The sequence below is a fragment of the Plectropomus leopardus genome, chromosome 23 (genome assembly GCF_008729295.1).
Source record: "Plectropomus leopardus isolate mb chromosome 23, YSFRI_Pleo_2.0, whole genome shotgun sequence".
Taxonomy (NCBI): domain Eukaryota; kingdom Metazoa; phylum Chordata; class Actinopteri; order Perciformes; family Serranidae; genus Plectropomus; species Plectropomus leopardus.
The window spans coordinates 6,652,890-6,672,857 of record NC_056485.1 but is presented as its reverse complement, the minus strand read 5'-3'; the positions used below and the strand labels follow the sequence as shown (position 1 = coordinate 6,672,857).

Below are 19,968 nucleotides of genomic sequence, written 5' to 3'. Positions count from 1 at the left end.
GGTTTACAATGACAAGAGTGACTCAGAATGGTGAAACTGCACAAGGGATTTTATGCCATTTTTACAAAAATCTGGGAGGGAAATACAAAAATATGGGTAAGCATTGCAGTGTTTGAGAACTGTCAGCAACCTTGACTCTTCATTATCTCACCTAAAAATACTTAGATGTTTAAATTTACTAAAGGACTGTACATTATTTATCAAAGTAGGGGGATATGATTTTTTTTTTTTTTTAATGTCATGACCCTTCCACAGCTACAAATATCTTTCCTTGAGCCTCCCTACACAATGGCGAGTAATTGCATAACCCTCCCACCACCATAAATAACCACATCATTTAAAGCTATGAGAAAGGGTGTGATTTTGGATATCTTTGAAGAAAACATGCCTTTCAAACCCTCTTGCAGGTTTTGGAGCACTGAGGGTATTTATAAAAAAAAAAAAAAAAGGATGACATCATCCACATAAAGTGATATTCGATGTTCTGAGTCCCTACTAAGATAAAGAAAGAAAGATAAATAAAGATGTAGAGTCTCTAAGAGCTCCATTGCTAATACAAACAGCAAAGGGAAGAGCGAGCCCTTAATGTGTAGATCTGCGCAATTATATATTTTTTTTAAATAAATAGAATTTTGACCATTTAAAGTGTATTGTCCCTCCCCTAAGCCAGTCAAAGAACTTACCCAGTGCATAAAAAAATATGATTATTAAATTACTTGGAGTACCCTGTATTGTACCTCCTCCCATTCCCATAAATAATGAACATTTTGTTATAATTTTTGTGTTTTCCTCCAATACTTCTATAATGAGAGATGTTATTTTTTTAATCCTCTATATTGAAGAGGTTAATATTGTACTTTAAAAAAAAATCGGACAGCAAATTTACCTGACAGAGTCAGAGCTTAATAAGTAAAACATACAATACGCTTTCACAGTATAAAAAATTGCGAGTGTAGGCAGTATGACAGACAGAATTGTGCTGGCTCCTAAGGAATTTCCATTTTAATAAAATATTCCCCAATAGCTGCTTTATGGTAATGCACAGTTAGTAAAACAAATGTTTATTTTTGCACTTTAAATCTCTAACTGCGCTCAATTCGCCATGATTGTTTCATCATCACTTGACTGGCAGTGCCTTGGGCTTTGTGTCCCTTCACATAAATTTCCTCCTTTGAAAGAGTACAACAGCAGCGCCGTATAGAGCTGTTAGACCAACTACGAGCTGGAATACTTCTCTCAGGTTCGTGCAATAGTCATGTAACACTGTGAAAGAAAGTCTTCACAATGGATGCAAATACATCTATACTGTCTGATTTGGTCATTTCGTGTGTTTTCTTTCCTTTCACAATGACTCAGGGCTGCCGTGTCTTGCTCAAGGACACTTTAGCAGGGTATATGTTTGTGAACAAAGAACCCACAATCCTTCAGCTGTGGCGTTCCTTAACCACAGACCACCCTGATGCCAGTAACACAGCCTCTTTGTCAGAAAGCATATGCTTCAGTTTCACAATGAACTTGACATCTAAGAAGATTTTTTTTAATAAGTGAGGTTCCTGGTAAACTGGCAGGCAGATGAAACAATAGAAGGGTGTTTTGGAAATAAACTTCACTCGTGACACACCCACTCACCAGTATGTAGGGTTTGTTTTGCTGGGTTAGATTGGAATGTCTCTGAGAATGCGGTTTATGTAAAGTCTGCTTGAGTTTGTTTATCTGCTCTGGATGTCTGTGTATGAGTGTGGAATGTATTTGTGTACAATATCTGGCTGTGCTGGAGTCGTGTATTGTTCTCGTGTGTGAGTGTGTGCGTGTAGGAGAAAGTGATGCCTGGAAAAGTACTTTCACAGTGTAATCACTTACAATACCTGGATGAAATAGAATTAGTGAGATGATCTTCCAATTTAAGGTTTAATAACCAGATTACTTTCAGAGTTATCATTTGAAATCTCCACATGACCAGCTAAAATAAATTCATCCCACTGCAAAAAACCTTATGAAGTGCTATCACCTTGTATAACTACCACAAACAGTACCCTTAGGCTACATAAACTTTTTTATATTATCACTACTTTTAAGCATTTAGCCTATACATACTTCTCAGTTGGTCCCATTTCCCTATTTGGAAAGTTGTTCATCTGACTGCAGTATGTTCATGAGCTTTAAGTCGTAATGTGGAAACAACGTGACCCCTTTAATATCCGACTGAATATTCATGTTGCTATTGAATTATGGTGTGACAGTTTGAAGCTTTATTTAAGTAGCCTTACTTTTTCCCAGACTTGTTGCTGCTCCAGTACGTTCCCTAAAACCACTAAAATGTTTTGTTATCAGTGTTAATAGCAAATATTTTTTCGAACTAATCTAGGTCACTTGAGTTGGACAACTAACAGTTAAAACCTGATAGCGCATTACAAAGACCATGCGCAAAAATCAATATGCCATACATTAATTGATGAAAAAGGTTCTTAACATCAACCAAAAATCTACTTTAATCTGCTAGGTTTTTCCTGTAAGCAATATTTTTGCATACTTTCTGAGTTGTTCCTCCTTGAGGGGGCACTTATGTGAATTTCCTCAGTGGGAAACATGATTTTTTCCAATTATTCTGACAATGTATGAATGCAGGGAAATTTACCAATTTACCATATGCTATGCCTAAATGCTACGCCAGATTACAATGACAGGCAGATTTATAGCTGAAAATTCATAGTAATATTTGTAGACAGAAGAGGGCTTCTCATTTTTACGACTGGTTATTTTTTCTATCAGTTGCTTGCAGATTTTATCAGCTGTAGCTAGCTTGCTAATTAATACCAACCCAGAATTGGTTGACAACCCAGACTCCGGAGAAATGTGGAAAGCTATATTTTAGGACTTTTTTCTATTGTGACTTGTTACCCCACTGTAACATTAGCTACTTATAAGCTAATTAGCCTTTGTAAATAACACTACCACAGTGTGTTACAGCTATAGCTGGTGAGTTAGTTAGCTGGAAATGCTAATGTTTACAGTTTACTTTGGAGCAGACCAGCTCGTAGTTGAATTCATCTCCCAAACTTTTGCTGTTATGTCTTTAGAGTGCACTGCTTCAACATGTGAATAAATCCAAAGCAGGCCTGCTGTGTGTAGTTATAGTTGCTAAGCTTTGATTGGACAAGTCCTGGGGAAGGTTAGCGAACAATTCAATTTGATGTGATTATCCTCAAGACCAGAACAATATGCCTTATGTTATGTCTTATTATTCAAATGCAAAGAAAGAGAAAAAACTAGGCCTAAATGCAGTCAGGAATAATGATGAGATCTTTCTAAAGCAGCTGAGGATCAAATTTAGAGGCAAAGCTTTTTAATTGAACACAACCTACTTTGTTTATTTCCTGCGGCTTGAGTTGTGTGCATAATGTTGCGTGTGTATATGTGTGTGTGTGTGTGTGGTAGAGGGGGGTGGGGGACTTTGGGGGGAGTTGTTTGCGTGACAAGCAGAGGCATTACAGAACTTTTACTTGTCTCAAACAAGGAGGGCTGCAGTGGCGCAATCCACTCAGGAATATTAACAAGTTAATCATCTGAAATTAATGCCGTTATATCCTCAAGCCAAACACATAATGTACAACATGTCCCCCCACCCCCCTACTGTGCAACCAAGCTATTTTCTAACCGTTTTCCCATCCCTCCCTTTTCACTCTCCATCAGCTCTGCATTTGCAGATCGCAGCTGCACTTGTCATCAGGCCTGTTATTAACTGCAACATTTTTCTCACTTGGAGATGGAGGGAAAGGTACAAAAAAAGAGAGAATCAGGGAGGGAGAGCAGTAGGGAGAAAAAAAAGACAAAAGACGAGTGAGAGACAGGTGGTGAAAGAGGAGAGAGACTGAATTAGACGGAGAGCAGAGAATGGTGGAGGGAGCGAGGGAAGGCAATGAGAGCAATCTTGAGGCAGAGAGAAATAGCTGCCAGCATCAGTACTGTAAAATCGTGGATTTTCTACGATAATTCCTCCTCTGCTGAGGTTTAATTACCCTCTGCCAGAGCTATCTGTCCGCCTCCAGGTCTGGCCACACACTAAAGGCCTTTGCATCCAATCAAACAGCTTGACCTTTTAACCCTTCATCTCTTCTCCAATCATGACATGACATTTCAGGTCTGTCAGGTGCCAGCCTTGCCTGCACTCTGGGCTGCTCTCCTCCTCGGGGTGTTAAAGCGCTGCACTACATTAATCACAGTGACATTGTAATCACAGCAGTTTTACCCTGATTCAGTATGCAGATTCCTGGGTATATTTCTTTGATTTAGAGCGTTGTCTGCCTCCCTCCCCACTTCTCCCTTACTCTCCTCTTATCCTTGACCTTCGCTCATTCCCATGGTAACTGCGTCTTACTCGAGGATTGTTTCGTTGGTAAGTCAAGTGGGCCAATCCTTAGGTTTTAAGTTGCGCATCAGTGCCGAAGCTTTTCAAAATCTAATTTAGGGGATTATCTCTCTATTGATTTCACTTAAAACTGATTCTTTTCTCTTTCCATCCTTCTGCTGCTGTGATAAAGTATCAGGGAAGGAAGCAGCGTGTGTGTTTCTGTGTGTGCGACGTATCAAGCTTCCCTTCCTCCACGGAGTTGAAGAGGAGGCTCAGCCGTCTCACTTGGCAAAGCACAGAGAGCACGCAAGATTGCGCGTGTTCGTCTTTGTGTGCCGCCGCGTGTGTCGTTCCAACTTTTTGGCGCCTATCTGCATCTGTCTGTGGGTGTTCATGCGGCACGCACACACACGCGCTCGGCTATCATCCTCCATGGCATTAATATTCATCTGTGTGTGCATTGAGCAGAACAGATTAGCAGGAGTAATGATGAGCATGTAATGATAAGGGGACCACAGCAGTCCCGATAGTCTAAACAGGCCTCCTTTAAACCCGACTGGAAAGAAGCAAGCAAACTCATTACGGCTTAACAGCCATTAGATTAGCATTAGTTCCTCTTTGAGGGGAATATTGCTGCTGGTTTCCATGGATTAGCAACAGTGGTGAGCCATTCAAGGAACATCATCACTACTGGTTTGGTATTACAGTTAGCGATTTATTGGCAGCTACCAGCTATGTCCTAATTCTATCCAGCTAGGTCTGAAGTTTGTGCAGATTACAATACACACCAACCATCCAGGTACTCTACAGGTAAAACTAATCGACTACTGATACTCTGGTCTTTTGTCCTGAGTATAGGAAAGCTGTGGCGATATCACTGGGATACAAATGAACCTAATAACATCACATAAGATTATTATGGACTGTTTAAGTAGTCTTAAACTACAAATAATATACTTGCAATGTAGGGGCCCTAGAAGTATAAGGGCTTTGCATATTATGAACATTTTGATAAATTGTACAACATATTTTGCATCACTTTGAAGACCGAGACCAGTTCTCCATGCACATTAATATAAAAGGCAATCAGAATTGACACCAACAAACCAGGACACCACCGTCGTCATCACAGATGACATCAATGGATTTACTGAGTCATAAATCACCCCACAACCAGATTCCATGGATTACCAGAACCATGGAGGATGCCATAAATGCAAGCACTGCAGCTGGTCTGGAAACATGGACAATTACAAAGCAGCTGCCAACAGTGTAAGACGAACAGTAAGCAAGGCACAAACTTAGGGGAGTAAGTGAAATTACAACTTGATAAACGGCAATCCCAGAAGCATGCGACAAGGTCTAAGAACTCTAAGAAATGACGGATTACAAGTGTCGATGCAGCAACAGCAAGTGAGCTAAATAACTTTCATGATCGTTTTGAGGCCATCAGCAGTCAACAATCAAAAACAGCTGAAACAGTGGTTAATGCACTCTTCACACCTATCTTCCATTCTAAAAACAATGTCAGGGAGGCTTTCAAGCATGTGAAGACCAAGAAAGCACCAGGACCAAACAGTACCAGTATGTGCAGACCAACTATAGCCGGTGTTCACAATGATATTCAACATGTCCCTGGCTAACTCTGTTATACCCATGTGCTTTAAGACATCAACCATCAGTGCTGTGCCCAAAAAACATGACCAGTGCCTGAATGAATGGTACTCACCTCTGTAGTGATGAGGTACTTTGAACAGCTGATTGGGGATTACATCTGCTCCTCACTGACCACAACACTGGAACCTCTATAGTTTTGCCTATCACCAAAATGATCAACAGAAGACGCCAAAGCTTGGGCTTCCACCTGAAAGATGATAATTTGAAACAAACAGCATTCAAGCATTTATCTGACTTTCTTTGTCAGTCAGTGTACTTCTGGGGACATTTCAGGTCCCCAGATTTAGGTGCAGACCCAGAGTGAGTCTGAGTGAGATGGAGGCAGCTACTTGAATCAGCTGTTTATATACTTAAAAGAGAGGTAACCAGTTATATTCTGCCTTTTTTAGGAGTAGTAAATTTACAGCTCATAGCAACTTGAGATACAGTCTCTGGGTTTTGGTTGATATCCAGTGTTAGGTTGTAAATGTGCAATATTATTGCTGTCATTAGCGTACTTAACACGCATGAGCTTGGAGAGCGAACTTAGCTTGTTATACAAGCCTATGCAAATGTCTCTGTCAACATCCCGCTGAAGCCAGGTCAAACTCTCAAAATCTTTATGAAAAAAGAGAAACAAATAGTCCAGTATTTGTAATAAACAGCCAAACCTCATTTAAATGACATAATTTGTCGTCAGGTACAGGTCTCGCCATAGCACACATCTTCCACACCAACCTGTCTCAACTGGACAAGACAGGAAGCTATGCAAGATTGTTGTTTATTGACCACAGTAAAAGGAACTGGCAAGATTACACATTACTGGAACTGTGCCTTATTTAATAAAATGTGAAATAAAAATTACAATGGATTGATTGATAAAAGCAATTCCAATTACATTAATTTCAAATTAATTTCAAAATTTATGAAAAAAGTGGAAAAGTGCATCCTGTTGTGTTAAGCCCTGCACCTCTACACAGGTGTTACTGTTGCTGATTAGACCCCAGCTCAGGCTGAAGTTGAGTGGATCTATGCAGAGTTTTATGCAATGTCACCAGGGGAGTAATCATTATTTCAGAAGTGGGGTGGGGATGGGTTGTTCAGGAATAAGCCAACTTTTATTGAGTGATTTATCATCCTCTCACAATCAATAACAGCCACAGGATGGCACCCAGGGACTGACTCAAGTTCTTTAAAATTATCAAAATCATATACTGTCAAAATCAGAAGTTTGAGCTGCCAAGCTCTGGTTGAGCGGACACAGAATGACCCTCAAGCATCTTCAGGGTAAGTAGCCAGATAATTAAGTGTTAAGTGACAACATTGAACAAGGAAAGTTCAGTGATAGCTGTGGAAATTAATCTGAGTCACTCTTATTCTAATAGACAATATGTCCCTAGCCAGTTATGATCTGTCCTCACCTGTGAGGCCTCAGGCTGATAGTCAGTGCTGCAGCCTTGTCTCTGCCCTGACTGCTGTCTGCTGCTTTCTCCCTGCTCTGTCCATTGCATTAATACAGATTTTAAAAAAAGAATCAAATTTACTAGTTGTGAAATAGCTGTGGAAATTAATCTCAAAGTCACTTTTATGCTATAGATATATGTTCTCAGTCAGTTATAATCTCCCCTCACCTGTGAAGCCCCTGCATTAACTTCAGTGTTGCCTTCTGGTCCACCTTCTCCTCCCTGCTCTTTCTATTGTAGCATTAAAGATTAAAAAAATATGCTTAAAGCAATAGTGAGCACAAATTCTGCGCAGAATTTAAGGACGAGTGGATATATTCCTAGCATGAAGCTAGCTAGCTAGCCACAGGTACCTGACGTTAGCATTCCTGTTCACCGAGCTACACTGACATAACGGTGCCACATTCATTTCACATCATTTCGCAAACATTATCAACAGGGAACAGCATTACTCAACTTACACGGTTTGTTTTGAAGACGGAGAGCAGGGGTTTTGGCCTCTTGGTAGTTGGTTTGCTGCACATTGTTTGCGGTACTTTTAATTAAAACCGACAGTTCAGAGCAGAGCTGCGCACGAGTCAACTGCGTCATGTGACCATAACAAAACAGCGCGTGTAGCGTGTACGCCACCGCCTATTCACGGTGCGTTTCAGGACCGCTCGGAAAAACGAGGTACAACATGTTACATATGAATTGAACGGTTGTAAAAAGTGCAGGTGACTTTGCGTCCCATGCGTACCCCGCATCCGCTACGCGTCTGAATGCCACCAAACTCCATGTAAACATAAGACATAACAGAAGTGAAGCAGATGATAATAAAGCTAAGTTTGTATATGACCACAATCCTGAGAGGACCTCGAATCAGGAAAAGTGAGGACACCTGAGCGAGTGTACACTGGGTGTGTTGGAGCTTTAATGTTTTCAGCATGCGGTGATCTTCTATTAGATAAAAACACAGACTCCCCTTTCTTTATAGCAGATATTTTGACACGTCACAGTAGGCAAAGCATAAGGGTGTAATCAAATTAATGATGTCTAAAATGCATTTACCTGCTTCAGTTTCATGGTCCTGGCATTTTGCATGCTGGCTCACTCACATGCAGTCAAGGCTTACTGGGACACTTGAAAAGAACAGAGCCACCCTTAATGTCATTAGTAACACCTTTGCTTCTCCTACTGTGGCAAGTCAAAATGTGTGCTGTGAAAAAAAAGGGCCCTACAGACACTGCACAAAATGACAGGAAGTGGTTTAAATTTGGCCCGGCTCTAATTAGAAACCACTTCTGGATTCCAAACCCTAGTCACAGTAAATAACCTGTTTTTGTTTACAAGCAGGTTATGATTATGGTTTATGAGATTATGGTTGAAAACCTAAAAAGGGGAGGAAAAGGGAAGGAAATGACAAAATTGCCGCAGGAGGAAGCAACGACTCTGACTGAAGGTAGATTAGCAGGTTGCTGGTAAATGGCTGTGTACTGTTTGCCAACCTTCATTGTACTTGTGTTCAGTTTTAGTGACAGGTTGTCATGGCAGAGGCAGCGACAAGTGTCCTCCAGGATCAATGCCGGTGTGTTGCAGTGCTCGAGATTATATACGGACATATTGGTGTTTGTGTAGTAGGGGTCAGTGAATGTGTGTGTGTGTGTGTGTGTGTGTGTGTGTGTGTGTGTGTGTGTGTGTGTGTGTGTGTGTGTGTGCGTGTGTGTGTGTGTGCTATCTACTCTCACACATCACAGATCAAAGGGTTAAAGGCAGCTGCCTGGTCATCTCACCCGAGGCCACCCTGGTGGCACACCAGGCTATGGAAGAGCCTTAAAAACACACACACACACACACACACACACATGCATCACACAACCAGATGAGACAAATTTTGGAAGGGAGCAAAAGAGGCTACCATAGAAACGTGTCACAAAGCTAGAGGGAAAGAGGGGGAAATGAAGGAGGAAGAAGGCTGTTAGAGAGGGAGACAGAGAGTGAAATCAGTTCTGTCAATACGTTGCCAAGCAACACTCAACACTAACGAAGCCGGGTTTGATAACTTGTTGATAACACCAGTGGGAGAGCCAGTATGTGTGTGTGTGTGTGTGTGTGTGTAATGGCAGTGTTATTAGCAGAGGCAGTGAAAGAGCCCCCGCTGAGACAAGCCCAAAGCAGAGATAAGGGGAGAGACCTTCTATTAAAGCCAGGGTTACTTGTGGGCCTCAGGAACTCACACACACACACGCACACACACAACACACACACACTAGAACAAAAGACCTCTGCAGACCCTCACACAATAATGAATCACACAACAGGACCCAAAGAGTGGTGCTTAAACATTTTTGTTTGTTTTTTTTATTCAACCTTTTTTTTCCAAACCAGGAATGTACTAGTTTTTTCCTCTCTTTCGAGGTGTGTTGGGGGGGAGGGGAGGGAGGAAAGGAACGGGGGGGGGGGGAGGGGTCGCCGTGATGAGTAGACAAGGGGGTAAGGAGGAGAGAAGAAGAGGAGGAGAGGACACAAAAAAAACCCTTCTCACACAGAGGTGTCCCAAATACAAAGTCTCAACACGTTACATACGAGAGCCACCATCACTCCGCGGCCTCCAGCTTGCTGTCTATTGGCACAAAGAAACACACTCATACACATGTACACACACACATACACACACTTTCACCAACGGTAGAGGTGAGGGAGCTAGGCGGTAGCTGCTGCTTTTTTTTCTCTCTCTCTCCCTCCGTTCCATAGAAACAGCACTTTCTTCTTTCTCTTTTCAACATGACAACCAGTGGCTGTGTCCGTGGTTTTTAGAAACACGTTGAGTCGACCAGTCAAACACAAACAGTGAGAGCCAGAGACACAACTTTGAAATAACATCGACATGGAAATCAAACAATAGAAAAAAAACTTTGAGTCCAAGAGATACTTGACATTCAGCTGAGAGGGAGGGGGGAGCGAAATGGACTGAAAACGGGGCAGTGGCTTCTTCGTCGGAGTTGACGCCATAAAGTCCGAGGAGTTTTGTTTTCCCCCTCGCAGGCAGCAGCCATTTTTGAGCGAAAAATACTGTCATTTTGGATCAGAGTGCTCCAAAGAGTTGCAGAAGTAGTTGAAGAGAGAGAAACAGACACTTCATTTGGCTTGGAGGATATTTTAGGTACTCTGAGCATGTTTAAATAGACATAGACTTAACAGCATACATAAAGAAAAAAAAAACCAAGTCGGTAGTTGTACAAAAAGAAGAATTCGAGGTGTTTTCCGCCTCATTTCGTCTTTGAAATCAATTTCCATACAGTCAAATACAATCCAAACTCATTCATGGTATAAAAACATATCTGAACATCATCATCGTGTGTTGAACAAAGTCATTTCGGACGAATGTGACACTAAAGCATGAAGGATATCTCATTATATGATGTTAGATACTGATACAAAACACAGCTGAGAAATGTTTTAAGGTCCAGATTTAACACTGGCTTCACACAGAAAACATGGCTACATCACTGGAGGCCTTTATGTGTCTGAAAGGAAAAATAAAAAAGCTTAAGCTCTCCACTGCCACCCATTTTACACACAAGCCATAAACATGTTTGAGCAACACAAAACAGCTTTTTTTTTTAGTATGCACATGTGAACATATTGCACCTCTGAGCACAGCGTTGTGTTATTGCCCTCGAGGTTGAGGTGCTGGGCACTGGCGTGTTTGTGTGAGTGTGTGTGTGCATGTGAGGGCGTGTGAGCGAGAGGAGAAAACACACTGCGCACAAATGCTCTTTTCAACCCTTCCGTGTCCATCGGGTTAGTCTTAATCACAGAAATAGAGTCATATGAAAGCAATCAGCGCTTCTTACGAGTGTGGGTGAAAGTGTGTGAGAAAGCAAGCGGCAGCGAGAGAGAATGTATGTCATTCAATGCAATCAGTAGGCATTTGTGACAGTCATTAAAAGGTGTGAAATTTGTGTTAGGTTCGTGGGAGGGTGTGTGTGCCAAACAGACTGCTGGTGGGGGGGGTTCTCCTGTGTGATTTCTCCTATATGGATTTATCCTGTTTAATTTCTCCTATATGATTTCTCTTGTTTGATTTCTCCTAAAGGATTTCTCTTGCTTGATTTCTCCCATGTGATTTCTCCTATATGATCTCATCTGTATTCTCCCATGCGATTGCTCCTGTGTGATTTCTCCTATATGATTTCCTCTGTATGATTTCTCATATGTGATATCTCCTGTGTGATTTCTCCCATGTGATTTCTCCTGTGTGACTTGCCCCTATGCAATTTATCAGTGTGATTTCCCCTATGTGATTTCTCATGTGTGTTTTCTCCTGTGTGTTTTCTCTGACGTGATTTCTCCCGCGTGTGCCCGCAGCTAGCAGTGTACAGTGTGTGTATGCCTTTATAATAAACGAGAGAGCGCGTGTGTGTGAGATGCATTTCAACACAAATTTTTGTCAGAAAAGGAGGAGCAAATCTGAAATGTGCCTCCTCACGTTAAGTGTGACCGAGTCACAGCAGATGTGTGTGTGTGTGTGTGTGTGTGAGAGAGAGTGTGTGATGAGATCTCTCCTTTCCGTTGTTAAAGTTCAACTCCTCCGAAATCCGTTTTGGCTGTTGGTTCCGTCGCCTCCATCGAGGAGGCTCAGGCCTCTCCTTTCAAAGAAAATGTTTCTCTCCTCCGCCAGCCACTCTGTCATCTGCTCTCTCCATCCCTCCTTCCATGGGATCCTTCATCTCTCACTCCTGCCGCTCCCATCCTTCCCCTCCCCTCAGCTTCTTTTTTCTTTAGTGTGCAATTCCTTCACAGTCTTTTCTTTCCTTGTCTCCCTCCCTCCCTTCCTCTCTTTCTCTTTTTTTAAAGTTCTGCATTCAGACGCCGCTTTATTCCTCCTCCCCAGACAGCACTCTCTCTCGCCCTGTTCTTTTCCTTTATTCTTCTTTTTCATTTCATCCCCTCTCCCCCCCCCCCACCACCCCACCATCACCACCCCTCCCCCCTCACTTCTTTTCACTTCTGCGTTTCAAAAAAAGCGTTTGAAAAAAAAAAACTTTCATAGATGGTTCTACCTCAACACTTCCACAAACGAGGTCTAAACTTCAAAACTACAGCATAGTACAAGGAGCTATAAAAATATACACAGAGTTCAGAGACCCTAGAGGGGTGGGAGGAGGGGGTGGGGAGAAAAGGGAGGGAGGGAGTGAATGAGAGAGGGAAGAGAGGAAGAGAGACACAACCTCTGTTCGCCAGGAAAATTAAAAAAGGGATTAAATTAATATACAACGCAAAGGGAAAAGGCAGGAAACAAGGTCGTTCTAAGTTGTGAAAAAAAAAACAAAAACAGCAGATAAAAAAATGTCTAGCAACAGAAGTGTTTAAGAGAGTGGGTAAAAATAATAAAAACAATAGAAAACAGGAAAAAAAACATCTAGAAATTATTTACTGGATATTCATATATATAATCTATAAGTGTTGATAGCGATAAAAAATCTCACTTTTTTGATATTCGCTCACTATTTTGTGTTTTGGTATTTAAGACAAGTCTAAAGAACGCACGCATACGCGCAGTCATTCACACACAAAGCGTACACACACACACACACACACACACACACAAACTAAACCCCACGCACGCATATGCAAACTCATATGCAGACTTGCTGTACTGAAAGCACACTAACTGCACGCACACGACTAATGTGGAGCAGCAGCGCCATAATTATTATCCAAGTTGTTTGCACACTCGCGCAGTCACACACGCACATTATTAAAATATACAAGATTCTGAGTGTCACCGATTGGTCAGACCTCCTCGGCCCTGGGCCTGGTCATGTGACCGCCGCCCAGGGCTTGCTGATTGGATGAGTCCGAGGCCCCCCTATTTTCTCAGGAGAAACAAACACAAACAAACTAGAATCCTATTGGTGAGTTAGTGGCAGGGGCCGGTCTCTGGTTGGCTGATGGAGCTCTGAGGGGCGGGGCTAGGCAGGTATGGCCTCTGGGAATCAGAGTTTTCAGGCGCTAAGTGGGATCAAGGGTGTAGGGTTTTTTTTAAAAGTCCTTTTCTTTCTCTTTTTAAAATTCTTTTGTAAAACATATCAAGTCCCAACGCCAGGTCCATACTCCTAGAAATAAAGTGTGTTGCCACACACACATACACACGCTGGCGGTATGGGGACGACTCTTCAATTCAGCACGGGTGGGTCTCGTTTAGCTCTGAGTTAACAAGAAGGGGGCACTCAGAGGCTCTTGCCCATACGTGAGGGCCTTGTTAAGAAGGGCTATGTACCAATACGACTTTGCCCTTAACACACACTTGGTGGCCCAGTTGTGTGAGAATGGGGTGGGGTGGTTTATTCAGCTAGAAACACAACTGTGGCCGGGTTCACGGGGGAGGGGGGGGGGGCGGGGGGGGGGGGGGGGGGGGTTCCATGGTACAATACTGGTAGTATTGAGGGGTTCAGGGTCGGAGCTGTGATGGCGAGCTTTGCTGTGGCTTCATTGAGGGCAGGGGATTGATCGGTAACGGGTAGAGGGAGGTGGATGTGTCCAGTCGGCCAGAGCGGCGGCCGTCTCATACTTTGTAGTAGATGTTAGCCGGGCTCTGCGGCGGCATCTCCTGGACGATGTAGACGGGGTGTCCGTAGTCTCCGCTCACCTTCTCGTAGTGCGGGCAGTAGGCCGAGTCCGATGTCCGCAGGGGGATGATGATGTCGCTGGGCTCTGAGCCGTTGTTGTTGGAGCTGCTGATGCCGCCGCCCCCTCCCCGCTTGGGGCTGGTGAGCGAGGACAGCGACAGAGGAGGGTGGTGGGTGTCAGAGTGCTTGGCGTGCCGCCGCCTGTAGCACACGACACAGATCACGGCGGTCACCAGCAGGAGGAAGGCAGACCCTCCGGCGGCACCGGCGATGAGGGCGATATTAGAGGGTTGAAGGGGCCCGTTTTCTCCACCGCCATCGCCCCCAAAGGTGTTGGATCCTCTAGACTGGGTGGAGTTCCCTGCTCCGCCTGTGAAAAAAAAAAAAATCAGAAAAATCTTTCACCACCATATCACAATCTGCTTTCTGTCTGATTTACACATGCATATTAATCATCGGGAATATATGAGAGCCATAACACAGCTTGCTTTCACAATTTGTGTTTTCATGAGCGTTTAAATAAACATACCAATCCTTATGGTTGTGAACCACAATGACATGAGTAATGGCACTGGTTTAGCTCTGCCAGTGAAGGCTGCAGAGACTCAGCCCAGTGGAATGCAGCAAGTATGCAGCAAATCTCACAGACGCTTATATGTGGTCTCTTTATTGATGTAATGAAGTGGACAGCAGAGCTTGTAAAATAGAGAGGGATGTCCATAGAGTGTGAGAGCGCCGTGCAGCATATACTGCTGTGGACAGCCTGGCTAAGCCGCAGTGTGTATCAAGGTAACACACTCTATTTCCCTAACCTTAACAACTGTATTTACTTAGCATTACAGCCGACCACATGAAGAGAGCCGCCCCGGTTCTGCTCCTACCACCAGACCACACACTCCGCCTGCCTGCTGGCCTTCCTGCCTGCCTGCCTCTGTCTGTCCTTCTATCTGTCTGTCTGTTTATCAACCTGTCTGTCACACTATCTCTCTGTTTGGGCGCCCGATTGCTCCCTCTGCCTGTTGTGTGTCTGCCTGAAACCTAAGATCTTCACAGCCTCGGAGCTCGGAGTTTTCTCTGCGGGAGGTCGGGTCAGAACTCAGCAGGTGAATGATGGTCTGGATGTGTGTATGTGCATCTTTGTGTGTGTTTATAGAGCGAGGTGTGTGTATGGGGGGTGTGTGGAAGGGTACGGCTCAGGCGAAGGACCGTGTGGATGTGTGTGGCGAACTGCTTAAGGCCGGTAATGCGAGTCGCTGCTATATAGAGCCTTTGGATTGGTCTATCATTATTCTTGGCACATATCCCTTTCTTCTCTCCCTGTCCGTCTCTCTCCTGTGTCTCCTCCTCGGTTCTCTCCATCTTCGGGTTATTGTAGCCGTAATGACCTACCTTGCTCTGAGCTCAGTGCCTAGCAACACAAAACACACATACACTAATATATGGACAACCATGCAAGGAAATACATGCAAACACACCTCAACCCCCTGCTTGCTGGCCCTCCTGTCGCGCTGGACTGACTGGGAGCACTAATGCCAGACGTCGATTACACTCCCTTCTCCTCCTCCCGCTGTCTTCCTCCCTCCATTAACCCAACATCCCTCATTCTCCATCTCCATTATGATCGCCGCCTTTCACCGGCTCTCTTTATTATATCCTCTTCCTTCACCTCTCCTCCTCCGCTTTCTCTTCTCACTCCCCTTATTTTCCACCTCTCGCTCCCTCCCATGTTTCCTTTTTTTCACCACGTCCAGACTTTGACACCTTTTTTTCCCCCTTGATCTCTCTCTTTCTTTTTTTTTTTATTTCATTACTGGATTTCACCTAGGAGAGACATCCAACAGGTCAAAAATGAAAGAACGGGTCAAGGTGATAACATAGTTTTGTCGAGCCAGCTATACCTCCCGTCTGCTTCTTGGGTAAATTTCACATAGTTTGCCTTATACGTATAGTTTTTTCTTCATTTTTTTTGTTTTATAATGCTAGAGACACTATCATTTCCCACTAAAGCGTTGCACATGTTTTATGCAAATTTCTCAAGATTTTGTCAGCATAAAGTGTGAATCAGTGCGTGTTTCCATCAACAACCTTTATATAAATGCATTCAGGAGGATCCGAGAAGATTACATAATTAATGGAGCACCAGTAACTCTGATGCATCGTGGCATTTCATCGCCGCTTCCCACACAAGATAGCCTTTTTTTTCTCTGTATGAATTAATTTGTCTCTATCCATGTGGGCTCTGTGGTGTTTTATCAACCACTATGGTGATACAGAGGGGGCTTGATGTGCACCAAAGGGCCCTCGCCTGGCCTCGCACTGGGGACTTTGCGTTTGCATACATTCCTGACACCCTTGCTCTTTCTGTTCATGCTCTTTTTCTTTGGTTTTAAATGAATACCTTTTTTGACAATAAAAGATGCAGAGGCAGTGCATTCAAAAAAGCCATCCATTACATCATTCTTTTAGTACCGCTGGATAAAAAGAATTCAGGCAATTTCACCCATGGTGTTTGAATTTTACAAACTCAAAAAAAGCACCCGCACCATTAACTATGGCAATAGGAGTTAAAATTTGGATCATACCATTTTTACAACCACTGAGTGGACACGGGGAGTAATGCAAAGATACCACCAAATCTGTATCTGTTTAGTTCACACAAATATCTGTATTTGGTGTTATACTAGAGGTGATTGGGGTCTAGGTTTAAAGCTGTTAAAAATTGTTAGATTGCTCCATTTGCTGTATTAAACTGGCTTTATTGGCAGCATTGGCAACTGGCATCATTTTCTTATTACTGACAGGTTGTGCACAGTGCCAGGCTGCAATATCAGATGAGGTAAAGCTGTCACTTGCGGAACAACAGTCAGCTTTATCCTGCAATTCCCAACTAATGTGGTGAAACCTCACAAAAAATGTTTGAGAATGAATCTTTCCAAATGTCTTTTGAATCTTAAAGGAATGCTTCACCCTCCGAATGACCGTTTTTATGTTATGTTACTCGCCTTTTGTTACATTAAATTTGTAAAGAAAACTTTGTTTTTCTGGCATGCCTTCCATGAGCGAAGAATCCAAAAACTGAAAAAAAAATCTTGAATAAATGACAGCAAAACTATATCAAAACATCAGTTTATAAATTCTTACACAACTTTAAATCAAATGCTCAGTAATTCCCAATGGACAGCCCTTTCTGGCAGAGAGCTGAAGAGAAAGTGAAACTTATCTATGCTCTCTTCTAAGCCAGACTCCATTGACAAAAACATTAATTTTACCTCACTGAACATGGGAGCTCTTCGTCTACTGATGCCTTGATTGGTTAGTTTATTTGTACCGTGTGATTTTGATTTTTGAATTTTTTGGATTCATCAAAGTCCCACAATAAAACAAACTACAGATAGAGGCATTGGTAGACCAGCAGCTCCCGTGTTCAGTGAGGTAAAATTACTGTTTTTGTAAATGGAGTCTGGCTTTGAAGAGAGCATATATAAGTAGAAGAAGTAATGAGCATATGACTGAATAAAAAATACTTGAATAATACTTCATAGGTTATGTGAGAGTTTGTGAATCAATGTTTTGATATAGTTTTACTGGTGTTAAATGTGGACCCCTTTTACTTCAATTCATCAAGAAGTTTCTCCATTTTGGGATTCTTCATTCATATTAAAAGCATGTTAGAAAAAGAAAGTTTTCTTCACAAACTCAGTGTAACGCAGGGCGAGTACTTGATACACAAGTGGTTATGTGGGAGGTGAGAATTTCCTTTAAATTATTGACAGCTCCAAGCTATAGGCTATTTGTTTGCATTCTGGCAAATCTGCACCATAAAAAGTCATGCTGCTTTACTTACTAGCAGCTCCTCTTTGCATTGACAATCAACTGGATTACTTTAATACTGAAGAAAAAGCGTAAATCCAATTATTTTGAGACCAGATCTAAAGTTTTCAGCAGCACCTCTTTTCTGTGATTTCCAAACAGATTTACAGACGGTTATTCACGACAGACATCTGAGACCTGCCATTTTGTGAAGAGTGTGTTAGCAGTGTGTGTCTGATGTCTGTGTGTTTTGATTTGACTGAGTTATGACTCTGAGGAGGAGTTTGCTTTTGTTTGCAGAGCGTTATCCGTTCATATCCCAATAATGCATTTGTTTACATCCCTAGAGAGGACCAGATGAGACAAACAAACAAAAAGACTGTGAATAGCCAGCAATATTCCAGTTATTAGCGGAGATGATTCACATGAGGATTAGAAATTCTGGCATGACTGTCGTGTCAGGAGTCAAAACAATCATTTCAGATAAGTGCGTGCTAATATGTCCTCGTCGGAGCGTCACGAACGTGTAAAATCCCTCATTATGTGTGTGATGTAAATCAGTCTTGTAGTGTGTCCAGTGCTGTTTGTCTCATTCTAGTAGGAAACAAGGCATACTATTGTTGCTTACTTCACACATGCAGTTCTCACCTACGTGAGGTATGGACAAGTGATTGGACAATGTGTGAACGCCCTGATTCACACATTTGGCATAGTACACAAATTCACCATCGAAGGGAAAAAAAAAGGAGGAAGAGAGAAATGAACACAACTGAGAGCAGATCATGTTCTTTCTCCTAGCCTCCCTCCATTTCCATCTCCTTGTTCTATTCCCTTCTCCTCTTTGCTTTTCAATTATTCGTTTCTTTTTACTCCTTATGTGCCTCCCACTCCTTTCCATCACTCCCTTGTCTCTCCTCCTCTCTCCGCTCATCTTTCCATAATTCTCATTTCTTTCTTTCTCTCTCTTGACGGAACTATAGAATCCAGGCCACCCAAACTAATGACAATAATAACTCTGTGAAATGTCGCCGCTGGTCTAGCCCTCTCTCTTGCCGCCCTCTCCCCTTCCTCTTTCTTCCTCCCTCTCTTTTTCTTGTCCTTCTCCCAAGGTAGCTATTAGCCATCCATTCCCCGCCTGCAGCACTTAGCTCGGAGGGGCCGGGCGCAGAGACCGGGAGGAGAGGGATGGAGAGCAGGAGAGAGAGAGAGATATGGAATTAAATAGAGAGATCCACAGATGTCACCACTGCACATTCTCCATCTGTCGCCTCCTCCCTCCCCTCTCCCCACTGCTTTTCTTTTTATCTACCAGTCTTTGCTTATTCCCTCCATCCATTTTGTGCATGGATCCGCTGTGGATTATCTTCACTTGCTCTCCTGCTTACCTGGGTTTCTGCTGGTAGTGCGTCCCGCTGGCGGCTCCTTCTTCGGAGGCAGCCCATATGGACCTGCGGAGGAGAAAAAAAATGGGGTGGAATATGAGCAGAAATATCTTCCCCGACAGCCAAGGCTCTCAGAATTGGGACCAATAAGTGACATTAGCAAAGAGGGAGCCAGCCAGGAAGAGGAATAGCGACAGAGGAGCTTTAATAAAGGCTTCCCTCCCTTCCATTCCCATTATAGGAGAGCACATATTGATTGGGCTTCAATGTGCCGTGTATGAGCACTTTTCCATTTGTTTGAATGGGAAACTAAAGAGAGGCCGTTTGTTGTTTTGGCCAGAGTGAATTTACACAAGGCCATAACGGCTTGTAATCTGTAGTCGCTAAATCAGGCCATCTGTCTAGCAAGCCCTCAGTAATGGTGATGGCATTAAAGTGCGTTTATGTGACACATGCAAACACATGCACACACACACACACACACACACACACACACACACACACACACACACACACACACACACACACAAAATGCAGCTATTGTACAAGTGTCTGTCCTCACTGCTGAAAGAGATGGTTCAGAAAATACTAATTTTTGCTCGCTTCGAAACCATCTGGCTAACAGTAGGCTGCAGGAATAGAGCTTTATATCAGGATATGACTATTCGGCTCGGCAACGTTTTAAAAAGAAAGGC

General features: G+C 43.0%; 1 protein-coding gene across 1 annotated transcript in view; it reads right to left on the bottom strand.

Moving 5' to 3' along the window:
* Positions 1–12,444: 12,444 nt before the first annotated feature.
* The window catches only part of efnb3b (ephrin-B3b), a 97,705-nt gene continuing 90,181 nt past the window's right edge, over positions 12,445–19,968 (bottom strand). Inside the window, exons 4-5 of the mRNA XM_042512488.1 lie at positions 19,277–19,339; positions 12,445–14,451 (exon numbers count right to left, since the gene is read on the bottom strand). Coding sequence (XP_042368422.1) covers positions 14,018–14,451; positions 19,277–19,339 — 497 coding nt within the window. The 3' untranslated portion in view covers positions 12,445–14,017. The remainder of the gene's footprint in view (positions 14,452–19,276; positions 19,340–19,968) is intronic.